This window comes from Sprattus sprattus (assembly GCF_963457725.1).
Source record: "Sprattus sprattus genome assembly, chromosome: 15".
Classification (NCBI taxonomy): domain Eukaryota; kingdom Metazoa; phylum Chordata; class Actinopteri; order Clupeiformes; family Clupeidae; genus Sprattus; species Sprattus sprattus.
Window position 1 is genome coordinate 27,190,890 of NC_137913.1, and position 23,377 is coordinate 27,214,266.

At 43.8% G+C, this 23,377-nt stretch overlaps 1 protein-coding gene across 1 annotated transcript in view; it reads left to right on the top strand.

The window, feature by feature from the left end:
• Positions 1–9,222: 9,222 nt before the first annotated feature.
• The window catches only part of rimbp2b (RIMS binding protein 2b), a gene marked incomplete at its 3' end in the record, with an annotated part of 36,468 nt that continues 22,313 nt past the window's right edge, over positions 9,223–23,377 (top strand). The window contains exons 1-8 of the mRNA XM_080852020.1: positions 9,223–9,327; positions 10,662–10,712; positions 11,409–11,429; positions 13,571–13,772; positions 15,263–15,411; positions 18,483–18,565; positions 18,828–18,937; positions 19,191–20,216. Of these exons, the coding sequence (XP_080708146.1) occupies positions 9,226–9,327; positions 10,662–10,712; positions 11,409–11,429; positions 13,571–13,772; positions 15,263–15,411; positions 18,483–18,565; positions 18,828–18,937; positions 19,191–20,216 (1,744 nt within the window). The 5' untranslated portion in view covers positions 9,223–9,225. The remainder of the gene's footprint in view (positions 9,328–10,661; positions 10,713–11,408; positions 11,430–13,570; positions 13,773–15,262; positions 15,412–18,482; positions 18,566–18,827; positions 18,938–19,190; positions 20,217–23,377) is intronic.

Genomic DNA, 23,377 nt, shown 5'->3' on the forward strand with positions numbered 1-23,377 from the left:
ATATATATATATAATATACATGGGTCAAGTTTTAAATAGCCTTTCTTGTGTTGGGGGCTAAAGAAAAAACACTTGTCCTTTCTCTCCCTGTTCTTCAAAATCCAGAGAGCAACAGTATTTTCCTCTGTCCACTTGGGTGGTATGTTGTAAAGACAGGATGTCGACACACAGCTTGGGTTTGTGTTGAGTGAATGTGGCTGCGATACAAACCCTTCAAGTGCTCAGTTTCCTTTCTGGAACAGGCAGGTCCATGTCTCCTCTCACTTTTTTGTCCCTCACTCTTTTTTCTCTTCCTTCATCTCTCTCTCTCCTTCTCTCTTGTCCATCAGTGTCTCTCTTTTCTCCTTCTTCCCCGTTTCTATCTCTGTCATCTCTCCCTGAAAAAAAAAACATATAGATGAATAGATAAAAAACCTATGAGTTCAGGCCTATGTTTATAGGTGGTATGGTCATTTTCGACAGCGTTCATATTGCAGTGGATGCATAGTCTCCCTTCGGGAGCCACCCAGCATTGTCTGTGCCGCCCCTTTTCCACTGCAAGGCTATGGTCGCTGAGCCTGTACTTTGTCAAAATAATTATTTGTTTATAATTTTTGATTTGGATGAGGTATGGTGCCAATTTGTAGTCCTTTTTTAATGTTCCATAAACATTAAGCTTGGCTGGACTCTTTAATTTGGTTCTTCCAGCAGTTAGTATAATATTCTATATTGCTTTATTTTAAGTTTCTTAGCCTAGAGGCAATGCTAATGTCTTTCATGCTGAGCCCATGTTTTTGGACAAGGTAGTTGAAGGGGTCTCTCTCTGGGTGTTCATCCCTCAGTTGGGCAGCAGTGTGGTGGTTTCTGTCTGGTTTGCATGATTGAAGATGGTTCCAGAATTTAGCTGCTCTCTTTTGGGTGTCAAGAAGGAGTGGGTATCTTCCCAACTCTGCTCTACATGCTATGTTGGGGAAACTCCTGTTTACACCTAATATGTTTTTACAGAATTCCAAGTGGAATACTTCGGGGGGGCTTTTGTCCCATGAGTCCAATTTATTTTTAAATTTAGTTCCCCAAACTTCACTCCCATACAGTAGTATAGGTTTCAGTATTGTATCGAAAAGTTTTAGCCAGAGTTTTATAGGGGGGTTATATTTTAGTAGGGATTTCCTGAGCATGTAATAGGTTTTTCTTGCCTTTTCCGTTAGATCAGTTATTGCTCCATCAAAAAGTCCAGTTGAAGAAATCATTAGTCCTAAATAACAATATTTTTTTACTTTTTTTTCGCCAATTGTGAAGCTGTAATTATATTTGTGTTTTGAGTGTCTTTTTTTGGAATACAATGATTTTTGATTTATCCAGGTTAATTGGGAGGGCCCATGTAAGACTGTATTCGTTGACAATTTACTCTCTCTCTCTCTCTCTCTCACATGATGAATTATGCACAGCCTCTCACCATCTCCACACTCACCACACCAAAAAACATGGCTTCTGCTAAGAGTCTAACCACCCCCTCCTCTTTCTCATTCTTTCTGTATTTTTCTCTGTTTTCCTTTGATTCACACCTTTTTGCTGCTTGTGCATGTTACCTTGTATATCAAATACTGTTTGTCGAAGGAGCCTGGATATAAAGCATTATGTAAACAGGAGTTGTGTGAGCAATTGAAACAGATTACCATCACATTGGTGTAAGGGCTCAAGGCTTTTTTTCCCTTTCTGTGTGTGTGTGTGTGTGTGTGTGTGTGTGTGTGTGTGAGAGAGAGTCTGTCTTTGTTTGTGGATGTTCAATTTGATGGGTTTTTGTGTTGTGTGTGTGTGTGTGAAATTGAACAGGTGTTAATGTTTGTCTGTATCTCCTTCACAGGAGAGCGAGCTCCAAGATGTTCTTGAGGAAAAGGCTCGTCTGAGTGTGCAGTTGTTCACTAATACCAAGAAGGCAGCACAATATGCGCAGGTAAACTAACTTATCCACTATCACAAATACACACCCAGACAGATAGTCTAATGCACAGACATACTGTACACACACATACCTGCACACACACACACATGCATACATACATACATATCTACAAGCACATTCGTTTTAGCTTGACTCTCTATTCCAATGTCTTGCTGCAGACAGGGGCAGTTAATATTTTCCTGTTTTCGTCACTTGTGAGGAAAAGCGTGATTATTTCTCAAAAATGGAATTGGCCTTGGGCCTTCCGGCTTGGACTCTCCCCTTTCACTCCTCTCCTCTCTATCCATGTCTCTTTCTTTCTCTCTCTTTCTCTCCCTCTCTCTGCTGTCCTGATGAGATGAGTTTCTGTGGGTCTCTGGTGGGCATAAGGAGCGCGGTGGCAGTGGTGGGTGGAGGCGGCGGCTGTGGCGGCGGCGGCCCAGGAGATGAATGGGTTTATCTCTCCCACAGATTAGGGGCTCAGGGAGGCAGCCGCACCAGCTATCACTGTCCCACATCTCCCTCAGCACCGCCTCCCTCCCCACGGACACAACACACACCAATACAGCAGGATCACTGGCTCTCTCACACACACACACATATACACACTCCCATGTGCACAGACATATGCATATATACAAACACACACACACAATACAGCAGTTTTCACTGGGACATGATGCATGTGTCTGTCTCTGAACTTGAACATGAGTTGGCAGGTGTGAGCAGAAGATAGCATAGTCTGTATGGGCGAGTGAGTGAGTTTGTGCGTGTGTTTCTGTGTGGGTGTGCGTGCCTGCGTGTGTGTGTGTGTGTGTGTGTGTGTGTGTGTGTGTATGAGTTTTTGTTTACCCATATGTGACTATTCTCTCTCTGGAGTTGAGGCTCTCCAACAGTGGGCTTATCACAGAGGCGGATATGAGAGTGACACGTGGACAGCTGAACGGATATTAACCTGCCTCCCCAAGTGCCCACCCTGAAGGATATTACCATCTTCCTCCTGTCCTCCCTGCTCCCCTCCCCATCACTCCTCCTTGTTTATGAGAGACAACTTCAATTGCTGCACTTGTTCCCTTTATCCGTCTGTTATCCACAGCTGTTCCTTGAACACACAAAAGTGGTTGCTTCTCAGGATGAAACCTAACCGCTCTGTAGTGATCACATTTTGTTAGCCGCAAATATCAAGACCTGATATCTTCGTACATTCTCCCTCAAAATGGTATATGTGGTCATATATGCTGGGGCCCTAGAACCATCAATGAATCACTCTGAGCAGGGTCAACTCTTGTCTTTATCCAATAGTCTTATGCTGAACTGCTCTTTACTTTTACTTTTGTTCTTTAAGATCTTTACATTTTATATGATATCCTTAAGCAGACATTACTAGAAGAGTCTGCAGTTGAGGATTGTGGCTTTCCGTCTTCCTCACTTGTTCTTCCTGCTCGAACGTTACCTCACCTACATGTTTAAACAATCCTTGTTGCCTTACTGGCACCTTGCATCCATGCTCAATTACTTCTGTCTGAGACTGCTCTGCCTTTGTTTGGTTATGTCTCTTTGCATCTCCATGTTCTCTCCTGTGGAGCGGATGATCATTTGGTTCTGTCCATCTGGTGTCACGCAAGCCCCCCACTGAGAGAGGCAGTCTGAGGTGGTCTGCCTCGGAGAGGGTTTGTTGTCAGACGCTGTTGTTGTTGCTACTGAACAGGATCCCTCCGTTCTCATTAGTCATTTATGAATGCATGCAGAGAAAGGGGAAGAGGGAAGAGAGGGAGTGGGAGAGGGAGAGAGAAATAGGCTAGGAGCAGAAATATCTGCCTACATGGCACTGGTGTTGTAACTGAACACCTCTAAAATAGGTTCTTCAAAAAATCTTTGACAAGGGAGCATGTGTTGTCCAATAATTCTATGTTAGCCCTTGTAGGGACCACTGTGCTACGGGTTCTGGTGTAGTGGGCGGCAGATAAGAGGGGACTTAAGAGGTATCAGAGTGTTTTGGTTAAGTTCCATTTACATTTTAGTGATCAGACAATTCAGTTATGCTGTACTGGAGAGGAGTTTACTCTGTCTCGCTCTCTTTCTTGTTTGAAATTCAAGGTCTGTCATTCAGGATTCACAGGCAGAAGTGCTGCATTTTAAGTATTGCTCTTCAGCCATGCGAAAGAGCCCTGCAACAACAATACTCTTCAGGTTCAGTAAGAGGACAGTGCAAGGTGAAGCTTTTTTAAATGAAGCTTTTTTTGTTTTGTTAAAGAAGCTTTTGTTTATTGAAATGCAGACAGTTACAGTCTATGAGATGTTTTGTTTGAACTATGCTCTCTAGTATATTGGGAGTGCAAATCACCACCAAAGCCTTCTGGAAGGAGCTGAGAGAAATTTAAAATAAAGAATTGGGCCTCCAGGATATTAGTCAACACTTTTGAGAAGAGCGAAGGGAGATGTGTTTGTTTATACCTTCGGCCAGTGATACTTTGAGTAGCATGTTGGGCATATTGTAACCTTGAGAGCGTTACAAATCAATATGCAACATTTCTCTACACACTCACAATATCTTTAAAACAATTCATGTTAAAGATGCAGCAATTTTCCACAGTTTGAGCTTTGTTTTTATGGGCAAGTAATTCATTTACATCCTACATGGTCATTCAAAGGACAAATAGCACACATGCATTACCCACTAGCCCAGGAAAATGTAAGAAATGTTTTCAGAGCATGCATTGCCAAATGTGTTGCCAAAAGACAGCAGTGAGCATGCTAGCTTTATCAGTGTCAGTTGTTCTGTTGTTGCTTTTTGCATGCCTCTTAGGTAGTCAGTAACTCATTAGTTTGATACCAAAACCCCTTACTGTTCCAGTAATGTATGTCATGGTCAATGTGTTCTTTGATCTTAAAAATGCCAATGCACTTCTCAGCTGTCATTGTCTAAAAATGCTAAATCTGAATTTTAGTATTCAGTAGTTTTACTTCCTGTCTTTATATCCTCATGAAATAATGCTTATGGAATTCGTGCTACACACGAGCTTTGTTAAGACCTACTCAATGCCATATGAGAGTCAATAATTTGAACGCCAGTGAGTTTAACTGAGAGCACTATACATCGTTTTGCCTGTCATCAGCAGTTCTGCCAGAGGCACTGTGGCGGGACCTCATTTTGCCGGTCATCAGTATCTTGCATATGACACGCTGTATGTGAACTGACCCCTGTGGCTCACTGTAGGAACCCCCATCCTTGAGGAGGGTCCTGATGTTGTTAATTACGTTCTGAGCAGCTCAATGTCCTGCTCCATGTTCAACTTCCTGACCCACACACCCATCCTGTTCCCCCTAGCAGAAAGGCACCCATGACCAGATGGTTGTAGCTCACTCTTTCTCTTGTTTCTCCTTCCTCCCCCCCCCCCCCATCCCCTATCATTTCTTTTTCATTTTGTCCTTTCTTTCACTCCCCTTTTTTGCTCTCTCTTTTCTTCACATCCTCTCTTCCGCTTCACAACTCACTCTCCCTCTCTGACTATGTTTCCATCTCACGCTTTTTTTGTGTCTCACCTTTCAACTTTCCCTCTCTCTCTGTTTCTCCTTTTATCACATCTTGTCTCTCCTCCCCCCTTCGCTCCCCCTCCCCCCTCCCCTCTCTAGCTGAAGACAGACTATGAGCTGCTGCGAGAAACGCTGTACACTGTGACTCAGGAGAGAGATTGCGCCCTGTGGGAGAGGACCAAGCTCCAAGGCAAACTGGAGAACCTAGAGCAGGTGCTGAAGGTGAGAGGCCACCTCCAGCAGCTGTCCCTGTGGCCCTGCAGCTGTCACCGCACATACAAACACATGCCACAGGGGGGCACCGCAGGGGGGGTCACAGGGTGAAGGCTCCAGCACTGGTCAGGACTTCTGCAGCCAAGAGCACATGTTGAGGGTAAAAGAAGTAGAGCGGGTGCTGAAATATGCCAGGTCAGCGATCAGGGTGTTAAAGATGAGATGTTCTGAAGAGCAAGTAGAAAAACATGGGTCAGTTCAAGATGTACCAGAATAGATCATGCTTTGCAGGTGGGAGGACAGTGGAAGGAAGTAATGTTTAAATACGGATATATTTGTATGTTTTCTGGATGTTTTGATATTTTGATTTCCAAGAAATGGTGTTACTGTATGTAGGACTGCACAGCTCACTCTGTGCTGTAGTACATTCTTACAGTCTTTAAGAAGCATCAGCATGTTGGTTTACTGATACAGGAAATCCAGGACAGATGAACACTCCTTTATCTCCATCGCAAAGCACAAAGTACAAAGCTCTACAATGCGCTCTGTTATGAAGATTCAGTAAAACCCCATTTGAAGATGACAGACATTAGATCTGGGGGTGGGGGGTTCATTTAATTCAGCACTCTTCATTGTCATTAGTGGTCAAGGCTAGCTACCCACACACAGACAGACACAGAGAGAGATAGAGATCTATGATCAGTGCTTTTCTTTTTTCTCTGGAGCATTCTGAAGATTGAGTATAATGAAAAGATGGACAGCGAATTCAGTGAGAAACAGATAGAAAGTATAACTCTGTTCAGAGCTGGAATGTTATCTGAGGAAAGGAGAAGTGTGTGTGTGTGTGTGTGTGTGTGTGTGTGTGTGTGTGTGTGTGTGTGTGAGAGAGAGAGAGAGGGGGGGGGATGAATGAGGGGGGAGAGTCTTGCTCATTCAGTCTTGGATTTACAATGTCTACATGCAGTATGCTTAGGCTTAACATCTACATCTCTCAAATGTCATGTAATCTGGTATCAGGTCTGTCAACATCTTGTCTGTTGCAGGCAATGAAGAGCCACATGTATAAAATTGGTCCTTTTCTCCTCTGTCTTTTCTTTCTTTCCTTCTTTCTCTCTCCATCTGTCCATCTCTTTCTCTCATGATATCTGCCATGATGTTGTGTATTGCCTCTTAGTTCCTGTGGCTGGTCCCCCATCCCGGATAGATAAGCCGCTGAGAAACCCGGAGCAATCTCCCGCCCCTCTCATTCACCCAACCCCTCCCCATTCTTCGGTCTGCCCCGCCCCCAGTCCCATTTTAAACCCATAAGGTACTACTCCTCTTGCATCCCTCAGGGACCAGGCCCCCTCTGATTAGTCATCTTGACATATTGTTTTATTTTGTTTCTGTGCCACCCCCCTGGCGACCGACGCTGTCCACCACAGGCTGCCTCCATGTCTCACTCACTACTGATTGTCAGGAATGATTGCCTGGCTGGGGATGGGATCACTCTGGAATGTGGCTGTGCATGGTCATCATGACGAGAGGAGATGTTGCTTTCCTTCACTAAAGTGTGAAGAGTGAAGAAAAGATAGTTCTCAAGTGACAGATACTCACAGCTGCATGTGTTTGTGGGCCTGGATCAGTGAGCTAGCTGGTAGCACACCCTAGAGCGGGTAGGGCCCTGATTTGGCACTGATTTGGTCCACGGTCCACTTCTGCCAGAAGAGTCAGTTATCAGTTAATGCGGGTTTTTTTTCACACTGCCAACATGAATAAGGAGTTACTTCCTTCAGGAGGGAAGCCTGTGATTTCTAGTTATACACTACATGGAGGAAGCTAAGTTGCTTTGGCCACTATTTTTTGTTATTTCTAAAGTAAGGTTTGTCAATGTTGTTCTCCCTTGTTAGTGACGTCTTTATGATGAACCTTGAACCTTCCACCTAATTCAGATTACAATGATTTACCCATGGAACATGAGACTATGATCTTTGGGACATGAGACCATGACCCCCCCCCCCACTCCCGACCAACCAACAATCCCAAAAGAATTTCTTGTTTTACACACATCAGTCACATATTTGAATGCAGTGACAACTGTTTGTTTAGGTTCAATTCCCTACTAAAGCTGCCTACAACTTTCAACTTCCCAAATAACAGGCGGAGACAGAGACAATGGAGAACATGGTGAGATAGTGGGAGGAATGAAGGGGTAGAAATTGACAGAGGAGGGTGGAGAGGTATGGTCAGAGAAGAAGGCAGAGAAATCTCAAGAACGAAAGAAAAGGAGGAAAAAACAGATCAGGATCCCTTCCCTTCCCTTTCTTCTTTACATAACCAAGCAAGTCTATATATTTTTTCTCCTCAGTAACCTCTAACCTTAATGCAAAGAGAGTGCAGTGCACTGTTGTGTAATCACTGAGCACCTGAGCTTAAGGTTAAGAGAAGTGTTGCATCTAACCCATTTCTGTCTGGCCTTTTGGATGCTACCAGGTAGTTTTTCGAGGGCATGCATGCTGTCTATGAGGCGGGGGCACTTATTATTGATCACACTGTGGAGTTAAGCCACCCTTTCATGTACAGGACAAACACCTGATCGGCTGTATTGATCCTGCTAAACCACCTCCTGCTTTGAAAAAAAAAAAAAAAACGCTTATTTTTTATTCCCCCTCACTCTTTTTTTTTGGACATGGCCCCTCTGATTGGCTTTGCTTTAACCTGATGAGGTGAGGCAAGCTTCAAAGCGGGCGAGTGGTGTTTTCAATTTACTGCATCTGATTGGAATTCCATTGCAGCTACATATCATCTGCCTTTCCCTACCCTCCTCATGCACCTCGAGCTCTAGGCTACCTTTAAAAGCAACTCTCAAAAACAACAATATGATTGTACAGTCTCTCCAATGAATACTTGATCAGTGATCTGGATAGGAGAAGTAGCTCCGGTAGTGTGAATACTAGTCATACACACGTGCAGGTATAGTGATTTTAATACCCTCCCCTACGCTGAAAGCATTGCATATAGAGTTAGCATGTAAAGGTTCTAGGCTCATGTTGCTGATGAAGTTAGGGGATGTGGACAGGGCTGGTCATATGATGCTGTGATGGCAAAGGACTGGAACAGGCTAGTTGCTTTACTAACAGCTGCTGTTGTTTTGTCTTTCTTCCCCTGTTTCCACCTGTCTCTCTCTCTCTTCCTATTTCTTTCTCACCTTGCTTCAATTTGACTTTTTTATGTTTTGCCTCTCCTGTTTCTCTTGTCGTGTCTCATTTCTTCTCTTCTCCTCATCCTTTTTTTCCTTCTGATATTCTGTTGTTCTGGAGATTTCTCTGCCTTCTTCTCTGACCATACCTCTCTACCCTCCTCTGTCAATTTCTACCCCTTCATTCCTCCCACTATCTCACCATGTTCTCCATTGTCTCTGTCTCTGTCTCCATCCACTTTTCCATCAACCACTCCTCACCCCCTCTTCACCCCCTGTGTATGTATGGTGAAATGCGTGTGTGTGTGTGTGTGTGTGTGTATGTTGCATGTGTGTGCGCGCGCATGTGTGTGTGTGTTTGTGTGTGTGTGTGCAGCATATGCGAGAGGCTGCAGAGCGGAGGCAGCAGTTAGAGTTGGAGCATGAAGAAGCCCTGGGCGTGCTCAATGCCAAGCAGCAGGAGATTGACCTTCTGCAGAAGGTGAGTGGGGAAGGGGAGTTGTGTGCCCACATATACTTTAAGGGTCACTCCTCTGTTCACTCACAATGCAAACACTGAGAAATGGCTCTCACTTGGCCATTGCCAATGTATGTTTGTGCATGTCAGGAAACATATTTCCAAGTGTTGATTATTGTCTTCACTGCAGCTGGTCTGTGGGACATTCCCTGCTTGGGAATCATAGACAGACATACACAGTGGGGCATTGACATTCTCGCAGAAGACAAGAGGATGACAGACGCGTTTGAAAGTGACTCTTGGAGACTATGATAAATTAATGGGAAATTAGGCGTGCTGTGGATTGGCACATTTGCAGACACACCTCCCTAGATGGAGGTAAACTCCCTGCCTGAATGTCTGCCTAATGAAAAGGCTGGGAGATGAAAAGAGGACCTCATCAAATGTGACATTCCCAGCTGCGTGCTGAAGTAAATATCGCGCATAAATAAAGAAATAAATCTGCGGAATAAATGCGGATGCCGGTTTGACGTCTCGTTGCACTTCGTATGACAGGCCGAGGCGGAGATACAGCAACGCAGCAATTACAGCAAAGCCTCCCGACTGCGGCGAGCAGAAGACTCGTCCCCAGGACGATACAAATTGGCACTTGTCATCCCCCTATCTCTGCACCGCTTGCGCTTTGACACTCCTAAACGTTGTACTCTAAATGCCATCCCTGGTCTTTGCGCCCGACAGAGGGTCTCAACCATGCTTGTGTGTGTGTGTGAGCGAGAATGCATGTGTATGTCTGTGTATTTATGACTCTGGAATTATAATATAGTTTAGTGGGGAGATTTCTTTTTTCAGGGTCCACTTTTTTTTTTTTTTTTTAAACTAATGTCTTGTGAAGTGGAGCAGCGAAAGACACAGGTCCACAGATGTTTCCCCATCCACGTGGAACCAAAGCGTCCTCCCAACAGATGCTCGCCTTCACATTGAATAAATAGTTCCGTGTAGCGCTGCCATTTTTCCCTCTGCTAACACAGCATACCTAGAACACTCGTACGACACACTTCATCCCAAGAAAGCAGTTGTGAAGGTTACATTCTCATACAACTCGACACAACAAACCAGGCCTTGATGTAAAATTCAATTCAATTCAATTCAATTGTATTTATCTAGTGCCAAAACAATCAAATTGTCTCAAAGCGCTTTGACATCTTAGAAATCATAAAAATGTTCTATGAATTCATATCCTTTACATTACATTACATTAGTATAAAACTACAGAGAGCTGTGTGGTATGTGTTTGTTTGTTATCCACAAGGGGAAGGTGAGTAACATGTGATGGCCTAATGCTGCTCTGTGTGTTTCAGGCTCAGGTTGAGGCTCAGAAGGAACATGAAGGTGCTGTCCATCTGTTAGAGGTAAGCTCAGAGAGGTGTGTGTGTGTGTGTGTGTGTGTGTGTGTGTGTGTGTGTGTGTGTGTGTGTGTGCATGGATACATCTCCATGTGTTTTGTTTTAGTGGTGCATCTACTTTTAAGTTCTGTAGCTGTAGACTCCAAACTAAGAATGATGAGGACATCCTCCACCTCATCCATTCATACTAAGCAGTTGTCAAGCGCAGACTGCTTTAGCACTCCCTCTCCATCACATCTGAGGACATCTCAGCATACAACACAGATGGATTTCACTCTGAAAGCTCCTCCGCTGAGGAGTATTGGAAGTGTGGAGGGTCACTTCAGGGAGACTGAGTGCGATGTGGTCCTTGCTGAATTGCAACACATCAGACAGTTTCTAATTGCTGTCAGCAAGACTTTAAAATATTGTTGTCTTTAACATTCAAAACCGTTTTCAGCTCAGGAAAAATTGGTTAGTTATTTTGTTAGTATAGGTGCTTTGAGCTGTCCTGTTATCTCATGAGACAGAAACAGTTTTTTTTAGTTTTATTCTTAATAACAGCGTCGAGAGTTCTAGTGTTTATCTCATATCGATCTCATTTTCTCATTCCTGGTCTCTCTGTTATAGATGGAGAGTATCTGAGTGTGTGTACAGGTTTGTGTGTGAGCGTTGCTTCTATTTGGTTGATGTGTTGATATATTTATTTCTTTGCATACACAGAACCACTTGGACAGCATGCAGGTATTTTAGAGTTATTTTCCCTTACACATACTCCCATCCTTCCATCCCATCCCCGCCACGCAAATCACCCTCCTCTTCCTCCTCCTCCTCCTTCCGAACTTCTTTAAATTGTTGACACGTGTTTGTGGCGCCAAGATCTTTTTTTTAACAAGAGTTATTAATCACGCAAGTGGCTGCCTGACATGACATTCAAAACAAAATAAATTAACAGCACTCACCACCCATATCCTAGTTCAAACCAATGTTCTATGCCATTTGCAATGTCAAGAAACTGAGGGACATGTCAAAATACAAAAAAATTAAAGCCATCTTTGTTATGCAATAAATACTGTCAGATGCCTTCAGAGTGACATGGTAAACATTTCAAAGCAGACGTCCGCAGCTGTGTTGATATACACTAAAGCTTATCCCTGCTTAACACTGGACAGATGGCCAGTCTTGTGATCAACTTCACATGTTAGGTAGTACATAAATGCTCAGCAAAAGACATGGAAATACTTAACTTGAATGGCGTCTGATTCTCAGCCAGGATGGCTTGTATATATTGGTTAATTTGGCACATGAAATCTCTCATCTTTAACCAGTGCACTTTAAGTCAACATCCGTTTCAATAGGATACAGAATTTATTTTGAAATCCTATGTTCCATTAACACCAATTGATACCTAATAACGTACATAACATAACAATAATGCTGTGTCATGGACAGGCATCTAAGAGGTTCTGACAGTGTTAGTGAAGGAAAACAAACATTATTGGGGAATGTCAGAATTCTGCAGAAATTGACATTTGACATACAGGGTGCCACCCTTGACTGCTACCAATTCACAAATGTACCCAGAATGCTATAAGGCAGTGGGTGGTGTTGACGGAACAGGATGCTGTTGACTACATAGTATATAGTGTAATTGTCAGTAAATTGTCATCATCCTTCAAGCAGTAGGGAATATAGTATAATTGTACAGTAAGCCATATGTGTTGGATCCAGTTGTGAGTTTAGACTCACAAATGTGCTGAGTTTACTATACAGGTACATTTGTTTCATACAAACTAACACGCACACACACACACACACACACGCACACACATGTACGCACAAACACACGCCTACACGCACACAACCTCGCAGTCTAAAGAAGGGTTCAAATCAACTGGTGGGTTGACTTGAAAATGGACTACTTTAGACAATCAGCCCAACATCCATACCGTAGTGGAATGAACAACTTCAAACCCGTCCTCCTCCCTAACTGTGTTCGTCGTCTGCCCGCTCCGAAAACCCAACAACTCAGGCCCCCGATGGGCCACAGTGTACGAGACCTTGTGTGTGTCTACGTGTGTCTTATGGCCTTATGACTTGTCATAAAGCCTTTGTACATGTACCATTAGGTTAAGCCTTGTGTCATTGCACACACGGTTTAAAAAAACCTTAAACCATGCAGCAGATGATAGCTCAAGTGTTTCATGATTTTGATGACAATGTCTCATGTCGGTGTCATAATTACGTGTGTTAGGTTTTTCTTTGCCTAAGACAAGGGAGATTTGGCAGAAGCCATCTCACAGCCTCTCTCTCTAACTCCCCATTGAAAGCGGATTAAACCTGGCTGCATGGTTTATCAGTATCTTTCAAACTCTGTTATGATCTCTTATTCCCCCCGTGTGCCTCTGAACTCACCCCTGATTCTTGCCTTTATTTTATGTCTGTGTCTCTGTGGCATTGAAGTCGAGGAGCATTCCACGCACGTTGAACACAGTGTGTTTTTTGGTATGCATACCGTACGGTCCATCTCCTCTTAGCAAGAAGCCACTCTCTAGGTGACCTGTGGTAGTGGTTAGACTTGCATGTGTTTGTATTTTGATGTGTTAGTTAAGATGTGCTAAACTGTTTGCACTGAAAGCAATTTTCCCTTGTGTTGCTTACTGGAGTACATGGAAGAGTAAAACAAGTCGTTAAGATAACATTTCTGGAATAGATGAGAACCTAGATTACAGATGAGTACAGTTGATGTTCATGGCAGCTTTTTTTTCATGTACTGTGTAATGGTTTTGTCCTCTTTTTGCCTTTCCCTCACTTTCTCTTTCTCCCTTCTGACTACTCTCTCCTTCACTCTTCTTCTCCTTCTCTCTCTACATCAATCTCTCCAGGCCAAAGTGCGAGACCTGGAGGAGAAATGTCGAAATCAGGGTGAGCAGTTCAACCTCCTGTCCAAAGAACTGGAGAAGTTCCGACTGCAGGCTGGGTTTGATATCCTCAGCACCGCCCCCTTAACTGTGGGCGAGCCGCCGGGTTCCCCCAGCAAGACCCTGTCCCAGCTCCTCAATGGGCTTGCTGCTCCGGGTGGTAAAGGTCTGTTTCTAATACCCATCCTAACACAGCATTGCTCTAGGAAGCACTTCATTGTGATTAAGCTATGTTGTCACTGTGCGTGGTATTTTGACTCTGAACTATTGAATTGAGAAATAGTAGAGCATTGGTTCTCTAGCATGTTGCCATTCATAAAGCTAATCAATGCAAGTGCCTGTAGGACAGCATCTGCATCAAAACAAGACGAATTAACTGAATCTGAGAAAAATTATCTTTTTTTTTTTTATTAGATCCAATCAAAGCTAGGGCACCATACATACTAAGTAGGTTGTAGCCACATCAGTGTTGGCCTTAGTCTCGATGCATTGGGTTTATTTTATCTCAGTATTGGGAAGCTTCTCTGTTAACTGATATAATCCTGGAGTGCTCTCTGGCTCAGTTTGCGGTTGTGTATTTCACCAGGAAGTGTGCGTTTGACAGGTAATTATCTCTACAGCTCGATGTAGTGTAACTGTAGTGACTATTGCATTTCACCTCAAGGGAAAACTCTCAGAGTCGAGAAGCTCTGCCACCACGAAGCCACAACATTATATCCTCTGCTAAATTGGTATTAAAAATAAAAATATAGGAAGTGGAAAAATGATGCTGTAAGGTTTATTGAAAAATTGTGAAAAATGAGACGGAAAATTGCTGAAAGGCGAGGTGCCTTTGGACAGGGGCTTGTCAAGGAAGACGGGAGGGAGAGGCAGTGTTGGCGTCTGTCAGCTGATTACGAGCAGGCATGCTGGGCCTGGTAATGAAACAATCAATCATAACAACATGACAATTCTTCCTATCTCAGCTGATTCATGGGCACAGTTTTAATGTGCAACGTTGGCGGGACGAAAAAATGAAAATCACATCAACAGAAATACACATGTTGGGTTCGGTGAAGCAGGTGAACCAATAATGTGCTATCATGGTGTACCTATGAGATAGGCCCATCCTTCATTCCCGGCATGAGTGATCAAGTCAATGATTTAAAGCCCCTGGCAGCATAATTTTATGAAGGATCGTCATGTGTAGATGTTGTAAAAGTCTAGGCGAATAGGGGGGGTCAGGACCCACAAGGAGTTTATGATTATGGTATAATGTATTTCAAAGTGTTTGAAGGGTATCGAGAGCAATGATACAGAATCAATATTTGTCTGTCAAACGTCCTCTTAGCCTTAGTTGTAGAAATATAATCTTGAAGGAGTCATGCATACACTAACACTCGCTGGAAAATATGATAATATGATATGGTTTGCAGCCCATACGGGTTCCCTTTAAACCATCTGATGAAGGGCATGTTAGTTATACTGACATGAGTCTTCAGCTGTTAAGAAACCTTTAAGGGAGAAAGCACCTTTTCCACCACCAACAAAAGGTTCCTTTTTTAAACTATAAAGCTCTTGGCAGCAGTACTTGAGTAAACATTGCACAAGCACCAACTCACTGACCACCTCCTCCTTACTCGTTATCTCTCTCTGTTGTTTGCCTTTCGCTCTCAGGCAATGACGCTCCGATGAGCAGATCGGCCCTTTCCGAGTTCATCCGGCCGCTTCAGATGAGTGCTGAGAAGGCAGAGCTCTTGTCCGTCAAGCCCACGTTTCTGAGCCGGAGCACGCCAAGCAGCCCACGCCGCGCCTTCCTCTCCGAGGTGCGTCCTGTCCTCAATGCTGTGAGTCCGATCTTATCTTGGTTTTAATCCACTGGCCTATCATCAACCCTAAGCCTGCCCGCTGAACAGCCACCACAGTCACCGACCCCCAAAGTCATCTGTGAACACGTCCTCAAACCAGGATCCTCAACCCTCAAATCATCTCAGTGAGCACCACCATTGTGCAGTACTTTCTGCAGTTATCCCTGGATTCATTTCCCTATACTGGATTATCTGATATTCCAAGTCAGTGACAAGGTTCATTGAAAATGAAAGCTGTTCCTGAAAGCTGTTCTTCTGGGCAATCAATATAGGTTCATAGTGTAGATGGGTTCAATGCCCTCACTTCAGCCTGTTGGCATAATAAAGGAGGCAAAATAGTATTTGATAGAGCAAATGTCTATACAACAGTTGATATAACCCTATATTAATATATCCCGGTGATCACTGTGTTTTGTGTCATTTGGGCTATTGTGTGTGATTTAATCATGGTTCAGCCTGAGCAAAATCAATACTCCACCCAAGCATTTACCAAACATGGATTATTTTTCATAATCTGTGTTGGCACAAACTAAACAATTGGCTTGTCCTGTGGCTGTCCTGTGAAAAATGACCACCTGTGCGTCCTCTCCTAAATCATAATGTAGTTTAGTATACCTCCACAATTTATCCGGCACTATTTGCAATACACAGCAGTCACAATACTTTTAATATTGGTCAGCATTCAGCGATCAGATAATGCATCAGGCAGAGTTGAGGAGTTTCACTTCTTACACCACACATATTACATTTACAGAGTTGAGTTCATCCATGGGCATAATGTGAATTGACCCTTAACTCACCAAGCCATATGGAGGCCTGCTGCAGCCCGAGGGTAGCCGTATTCAGTGCTGTGAAGGAAAGGACTATGGCTTAACCAGAAAGTGCTTACCACAGGGCTGTGATATTTTTAGGTTGCTTGCTGGTTGTGCATATCATTTTTTTCATGCCACATTTGGAACTTTTTCCATTCAGAGCCAAAGTCCATGCTAGGCATAGGAGAACACGAAAACCAGTAATATGCTGTCTGTCACACAAACACACACACACACGCACACATGCTCATTCACACACACTCACTCACCCAGGCACCACTCGAAGGGAGAAGAGGCTGCGTGTTAAAGATGGGGTGCGAATGGCCCAATCTGTCCAGGGCAGAAATCCATTATGTTAAACTAGATTACTCAGGTGGTTTAGGCCCAAATTACACACAGGTTTTCGCGATGTCGGCGACATCTGCGCCTAGATGTCGGGGCGCATTTACACACACCGCGGGAAGTTTCTCAGTTTGCCTCTGTTGATAGCGATGTTGCCTAGCAACACTGTCTGTAATATGCCTTACAGATGTCGGGTCGCGTTTACACGCACTTTGAAGATGTCGGGGACTCCCGATGGGCTGTCGGGCGAATGATACGGGGCTGTCGGCTGAAATTCGGCCGACATCGGCACACCGACAGTTAAATTTGCGTTTAGACTCTGAAAAAAACTGTCGGTGTACATCGGTGTACATAATTCTAGTCAGAATATGAGACTGATACTGACCCATTGGGCTGTGATTATGGGGCGTGTTTCAACGAACCAGGGGGAAAAATGCCTCTTCGCTCAATTGGACCAATCAGAGCAACATAGTATGACCATCTGATACATTAAAACTTTTACCGGATCCCGTAGGAAGGACGGCAAAAACATATTTTCGATCGACAAATGCCTTTTTTACGCGTTTCTCTGTTCCTCTTTCGTTATACTTATTAGCAGCGAGGCTAGCTAGCTACTATGTGTTTCGATGGATTTTTTGTCTAAGCGTTAGCAATACCTATCAATAATGGTCAAGAGCGCTTCAGTTAAGACCTACAATCCTCTGCAACATTCGTGTTGCACATACACAACTAACCGAGTGAATGTAGACATAAAAAAGTTGTGTAGATAGCTTAAATCACATAAAATATAACAGGCTCCCGAGACGCCGCCATCTTGGTATGATTTCAAATCTATCTATCTAATCAACTCAAGCGTTGGTTTGTCATCTTTCCATCATCGTATACAGCCCGCCCTGACAATTTGATTGGTACGGCATAATCCGGCCGCTGATTCCCTCTCCCCAACTGCACAGAGCCAGACCGAACTTCCCAGACCAACATTTTTGTGGGCGGGGTTCGGGCTGGTATCCAGGCTAGTAAATATCCATAATCCAGTAGATTGTGGACGTGTCTACCTGCCTCTTATGGGGCTTCCCTGCTGGCAGTAAAGGCTAGATTGTGTTAAAGGCACTTGAGAAATCAAAGAACACGATCCTCACAGTGCTGCCAGCTATGTTCAGGTGAGATTGGGCTCAATGAAGCAGGTAGATGATGGCATCCAATCTCGAGGCGGTAGGGAAACTGCAGCGGGTCAATAAGGGTGGTCACCTCAGGCCTGACATGAGCTCTCCAGGACTTTCATGAAGTGGGATGTCAATGCAACTGGTCCGTAGTCATTGAGGTCAGATGGAGAAGACTTCTTTGGTACCGGAACAAGGCAGGATGTCTTCCACAGCACTGAAACTTTCTGCCACATTAACACTCAGCTGACACTCACCCACTAACATCCCTCCCTCATCTGCCTAATGAATTAACCAATCATAGGCTACTTCCTTGCATCCATTATTTTCACACAACCATTTTAGAGTACTCTGTTATTTTTAATGTTGTTTGGACATATGTAAGAACTGAATTTATTTCTTCTATATCCTTTATTGTCAGGGTTTCTTAGTACTTCAATCATATGCTACTTCTTCCACAACTATTCATTCCAAACAATTAATTAATGGGCTTAGTTATTGTAAATGATTTACATTTTATTTGACATGTGGTTGTGTATATGTTTCTTCCTCTGTGTGTCATGACACTTTTCAATCATTACACTGCAGTATCTCATTCACATATCAAATATATACATGAGAAAAGATAATGAGAAGAAGACTTGCCCCACACGGATTGAAAGCTGTTAAACGGATTAAACCTGACTGGTCCATCTTTATTCTCTCCCTCCCTCAGCAGATGGACAAAGAGCGGAGTTCTACCCCACGCGCCAAGCCCAGGTTCACGGGGAAAGTGCGTCTGTGCGTCGCTCGCTACAGGTCAGTTTGCTCCCATGTGAACAGGTCCGTGTGCTCCCATGTGAACAGGTTAGTCTGCTCCCATGTCGCTTGCTACAGGTTGGTTTGCTCCCATGGGAAGCAGAGCTTTCTGCTTAGCGCCCTGGTGCTTGGTAAAAATTGTGTGACAATTTATCACTTCAAATTGCCAGTGTGTTAATCTCAGGGCGCATAGCTAAATAAATCATATTTTGCACATGCATGTTGTTCAGTATAGGTTGAATATTGGTCTTTGATTTGACAGTTATAATCCTTATGACGGACCCAATGAGCACCCCGAGGCAGAGCTCTCCCTTGGGGCTGGGAAGTACCTCTATGTTTATGGGACCCCGGATGAAGATGGCTTTTATGAAGGTGTTGTACATTACCCACCAGCATAAATTCCTTTTTGTGATGTTTTCAGACAACATGCTGATTTGGATTTTTTCTTTTGTTTTGTCTGATTCTGTATGCACCAAATAAGCATTACTGCATCACCATCCCACTCTACCTCTCCTTTCTTGTAAACAAACTTTCTTTTTCTCCTCCTTTCTCTTCTCACTCATTTTACCTACCCCATGTCCGTTCATCGTATTTCTTGGAATGATTTGTTGTCTTCCTATCACAGGAGAAACATTGGACGGTCAGCAGGGTCTCGTTCCCTCCAACTTTGTGGACTTCATGCAGGACGACGAGCTGCCGTCTGTTCCCCCTGCCAGCGGTGGCAGCAGCGGCATTAGCAGCAGCGGCATCAGCAGTGGCATCAGCAGCGTCGTTGGCAGCACTGAGCGCAGCGTCAAAGAACAGTCCTACCTCAACCACAACCCCGCTGTCTTGCCCGTCTCCTCCGTGGCCAGCACGGGGCTCTCGGCCAAGGCCGCACTTCTGTCAGAAAGCACCCCGAAGCTGGATGGCATGGGGACGGGGAGCGCGGCCAGTACCCTCAGTACCCTCAGTACCCTCAGCACCCTGAGCACACTGAGCAGCCTCAGCACCCTGGGCAGCCTGGGGATGGACTTCACTCTGGGCTCCTGCAGCAACGGCATGGGGACCCTGGACGTGAACATCGACGAGATCGGCGAAGACATCGTGCCTTACCCCCGCCGTATAAACCTGATCAAGCAGCTGGCCAAGAGCGTGATCGTGAGCTGGGAGCCGCCCGTGGTGCCGCCTGGCTGGGGCCAGGTGAGCGGCTACCAAGTGCTGGTAGACCGCGAGATACGCATGAGCGTGCCATTTGGTGGACGCACCAAGGCACTGATCGAGAAGCTCAACCTGGCCATCTGCACGCACCGCATCTCCATCCAGAGCATGACAGACCGCGGGCTCTCGGACGAGCTGCGCTGCACCCTGCTGGTGGGCAAGGATGTAGTGGTGGCACCCTACTACCTGCGTGTGGAGAATGTCACACAGATGTCGGCCGAGCTCTCCTGGATGCCCAGCAACAGCAACTACAGTCACAACATCTTCGTCAACGATGTTGAATATGACGTGGTCAAGCCCGGTGGCTACAAGTACCAGTTTTACAACCTGAAGCCCATGACGGTGTACAAGGTGCGTGCCGTGGCTAGGCCGCACCAGATGCCCTGGCAGTTGCCCGTCGATCAGCGCGAGAAGAAGGAGGTCTTTGCGGAGTTCTGCACCCAACCAGCCGGTGAGATGAGACTCCTCTACCTGCATTTTATGTGTGGTTGTGATGATAGAGTAGATTGCTCCCAAAAGGCCTTTAGGTCAATACTGGGGACTATTTATACTGATAAGTGAGTATGTACTAGGGATGGGAATCTTTACCATCAAGGCGATACGATACACATCTCGATACACTACCAACGATTCGATACATTCACGATTCATGGAATTACCAGTGATAAGATACGATACGATTCTCCTACCTCCTGCGATCCGGTGCGATACAGTACGATCTAATTTTAAAACAATGCGATCCAGTGCGATACGATACGATACGATACGATACGATACAATACGATGCGATGCAATGCAGAAGAAAAGTACACCATGGAATACATAGTTCAAGTTATGGCACTTGAAGCATTAAAGCTGGCTGTGCCTTTTATTTTGAAACAAAGGAAGTACAACTTAGAGAGTAATTCATTGTAGGTCTCTGGAACTTTAGGATACAAGTGTAACCTTTAACAAAAATTCAGATTTCTCTTTAGTGCATGTTGTAGAACAATTTAAGCCCTACACAAAGGCATGTTTTCCAGTTAAGCCTTTAAAAGTGCTTTACGTCTATACATGAGGTAAACCAAATAAAATGGGCTAATACAAAAAGGTGCAGGCCAGGAGATTCCATCCACTATAAAAACTAATAGGAAAGCATTAACAGGAACATATTGCATTTTCCCCAAAATATACAATGCACACCATTGATGAGTACACCCCCATTTGAAAAGTAACATTTTGAAAAACATTTTAAAGGTGCATTAAGGATTAATAGCTATTCGCTAAAGGTATGCTAGCAGCTAAAACTAACGAAATCTCTTGAAATGTGCTGACTTTGACATTATGACAAACGAATTACTCAACGACTGTCCTTACACAGTCAAACATCAATCATGTGCAACACAAGACTAAGCAAGACGGCCAATAAGCTACTTACTAGATCGGCAGAAGGTAATCAAAGTCAGGTCGGCGGGCATCGGCAGGCAAAACTACAGAAGGCAGTTATATGCCTATCGACCCTGCTATGCCATTGGAACGGACGCAATTCTCCATATTAAAAGTCATTGTAGCGCCCCAATTTTTTTTAAGCTGTTATTTTAAGGTTAAAATGCTTATCCTAACCCTAATCCTGAAGCATAATTGTTGCATATTGTGCCTTTAATAAGCACAAGTTATTTCCAAAATGTGCATAGGTAAATGTTATGCCCAAAATGTGCATACAATATCTGATGAGCAAAGTAAGGTTAATAATGTAACTTAGGTGACATTTTTTCCATTTACTCAGTGCACATTTTGGAAATAACACGTGTACTTATTGAAATATAGTTCATAATGTTACTTTTCAAAAGGGGTATACTCATTATCTCCATGCACTGTAATATGATTCATCATTATGAACAAATGGCCATAACAAGGGAGTAACAGTTCCCCATCTGGAAATTAAGACAAGTGAATCCAAACACTTAACCCAGATGGGTCTTTTTCAAGTTCTTTTTAAGAAAGATCTCGTTTGTAGAAGCCAAAATATTTCCATACCGTAGACTTAAAGCCCACAACCGAATGTATTACCTCCGTTTCGTTTTCCTCCATGCTCCATGCTGACTGGCTGGTCGCCTCCTTTCGAAAGCACGTTTGTTTGGACCCGCCTATTCGCGCGAGCCTTGAGCCGAGATTTGAGCAGAGACTAGAGGGGTAGAAACACAACTGAAACTCAGAGACACGTTTCTAAAAAGTTTTAATAATAGATAATAATCAGTTTGTATCGATGCAGATCATTTTGATACGATGCATCTTGAGTTTATGTGCGGTTTTTACCGATGCAGACGTTTGCAAATCGATGCAACTGCATCTTACATGTTGTATCGATTTTCCGATGCGCATCGGTGAATCTTCCCATGCCTAGTATGTACGCATAAGCACCACACATATACATTAGTGTATAAAGATGTGAATTATAATGATCTAATGTAATATGTCCCTGGAGCTAGTGGCTTCTATCATACTCATTGCTGTTCCCTTGCTTAGTGCTGTGCTTTCAATAACACTGAATAGAAAACAGCATCTGTGGAACCCTACCAAAAGGACAAGATGGCATAATTGAGACATGGCCTAAATATAGCTCATGTTTGTAAAACAAAACAACAGCGTCTTAAATGTCATGCCCGTCCTTATCCTTGAGTCTCCTGATCTATGATGATACGTTTGGGGCTAGGATATCTCGTCATGTTTGCATGTCTGTTTGTAGAGGGGGAAACTAATATAGACATTTTTGAATATACTGTATATACTTTACTGTATATTCAGACATTGCCTCGCAGGTTTATGGATGTACATTCACTGAAGTATATTGTTTTTAGTGCAGTCCATGAAGGTCATGGCAGAAGCTCAGTTATGTCTCCATAGACCACTGGTTTGAACTGCGGGACTTAGCATTCGGAACAGTGGTTTATACAGACAGCTATTGTGACAGAAATGCTAGCAAGTGCTTGGGATGTATTGTACATTTTTTTCTAAAGAAAACACATACTGGATCTCTGCCTGATTTGGAAATCATCTTTTCTATTTGGCTTATTTTAGGTTTCCATGTCTATTCAAGGACTTCATGGGTATTATAAGGGGAGCTGAGAAATTCAATAAAACTGCTTGGGTATTTATTTTTGGGTATTCTAAAATGTTTCCAACCAAGTAAGCTAATTTATCTTCAAATGAATCCAGAAGACAAGTCGGACAATTCAGAAATGCAACTAGGACAGAAACAGTATAACCAATCTAGCAATGTGTTTGTGCCAATTTAGCCTTGAGAGCGGGGTCGGAGTGAAATGTTGTTGACGTGTGTAGTCTATTCCTTGCTTTTGATGGGCCCGCTGCCAATCTCAGTGCAAGGAACATCAAACAGAGCCATAATTCTGCAATGTTTTTTTCCTTAATTTTACCATATTTTTCTCATTGCCTTCTTTCTCCCGACTAAACACAAATGTGTACTGCCGCTCTCAGAAACGATGCACAAGAGATGAAAAGAGTGCAACATCAGAAGAATGTGGTACATGAGGGGTGTGGGGGTGGAATAGAGAGAACCTACGAAGGAGAGAGAGAAGAAAAGAAAAGGGAAACCCTTTTCAATGTTAACAAGTC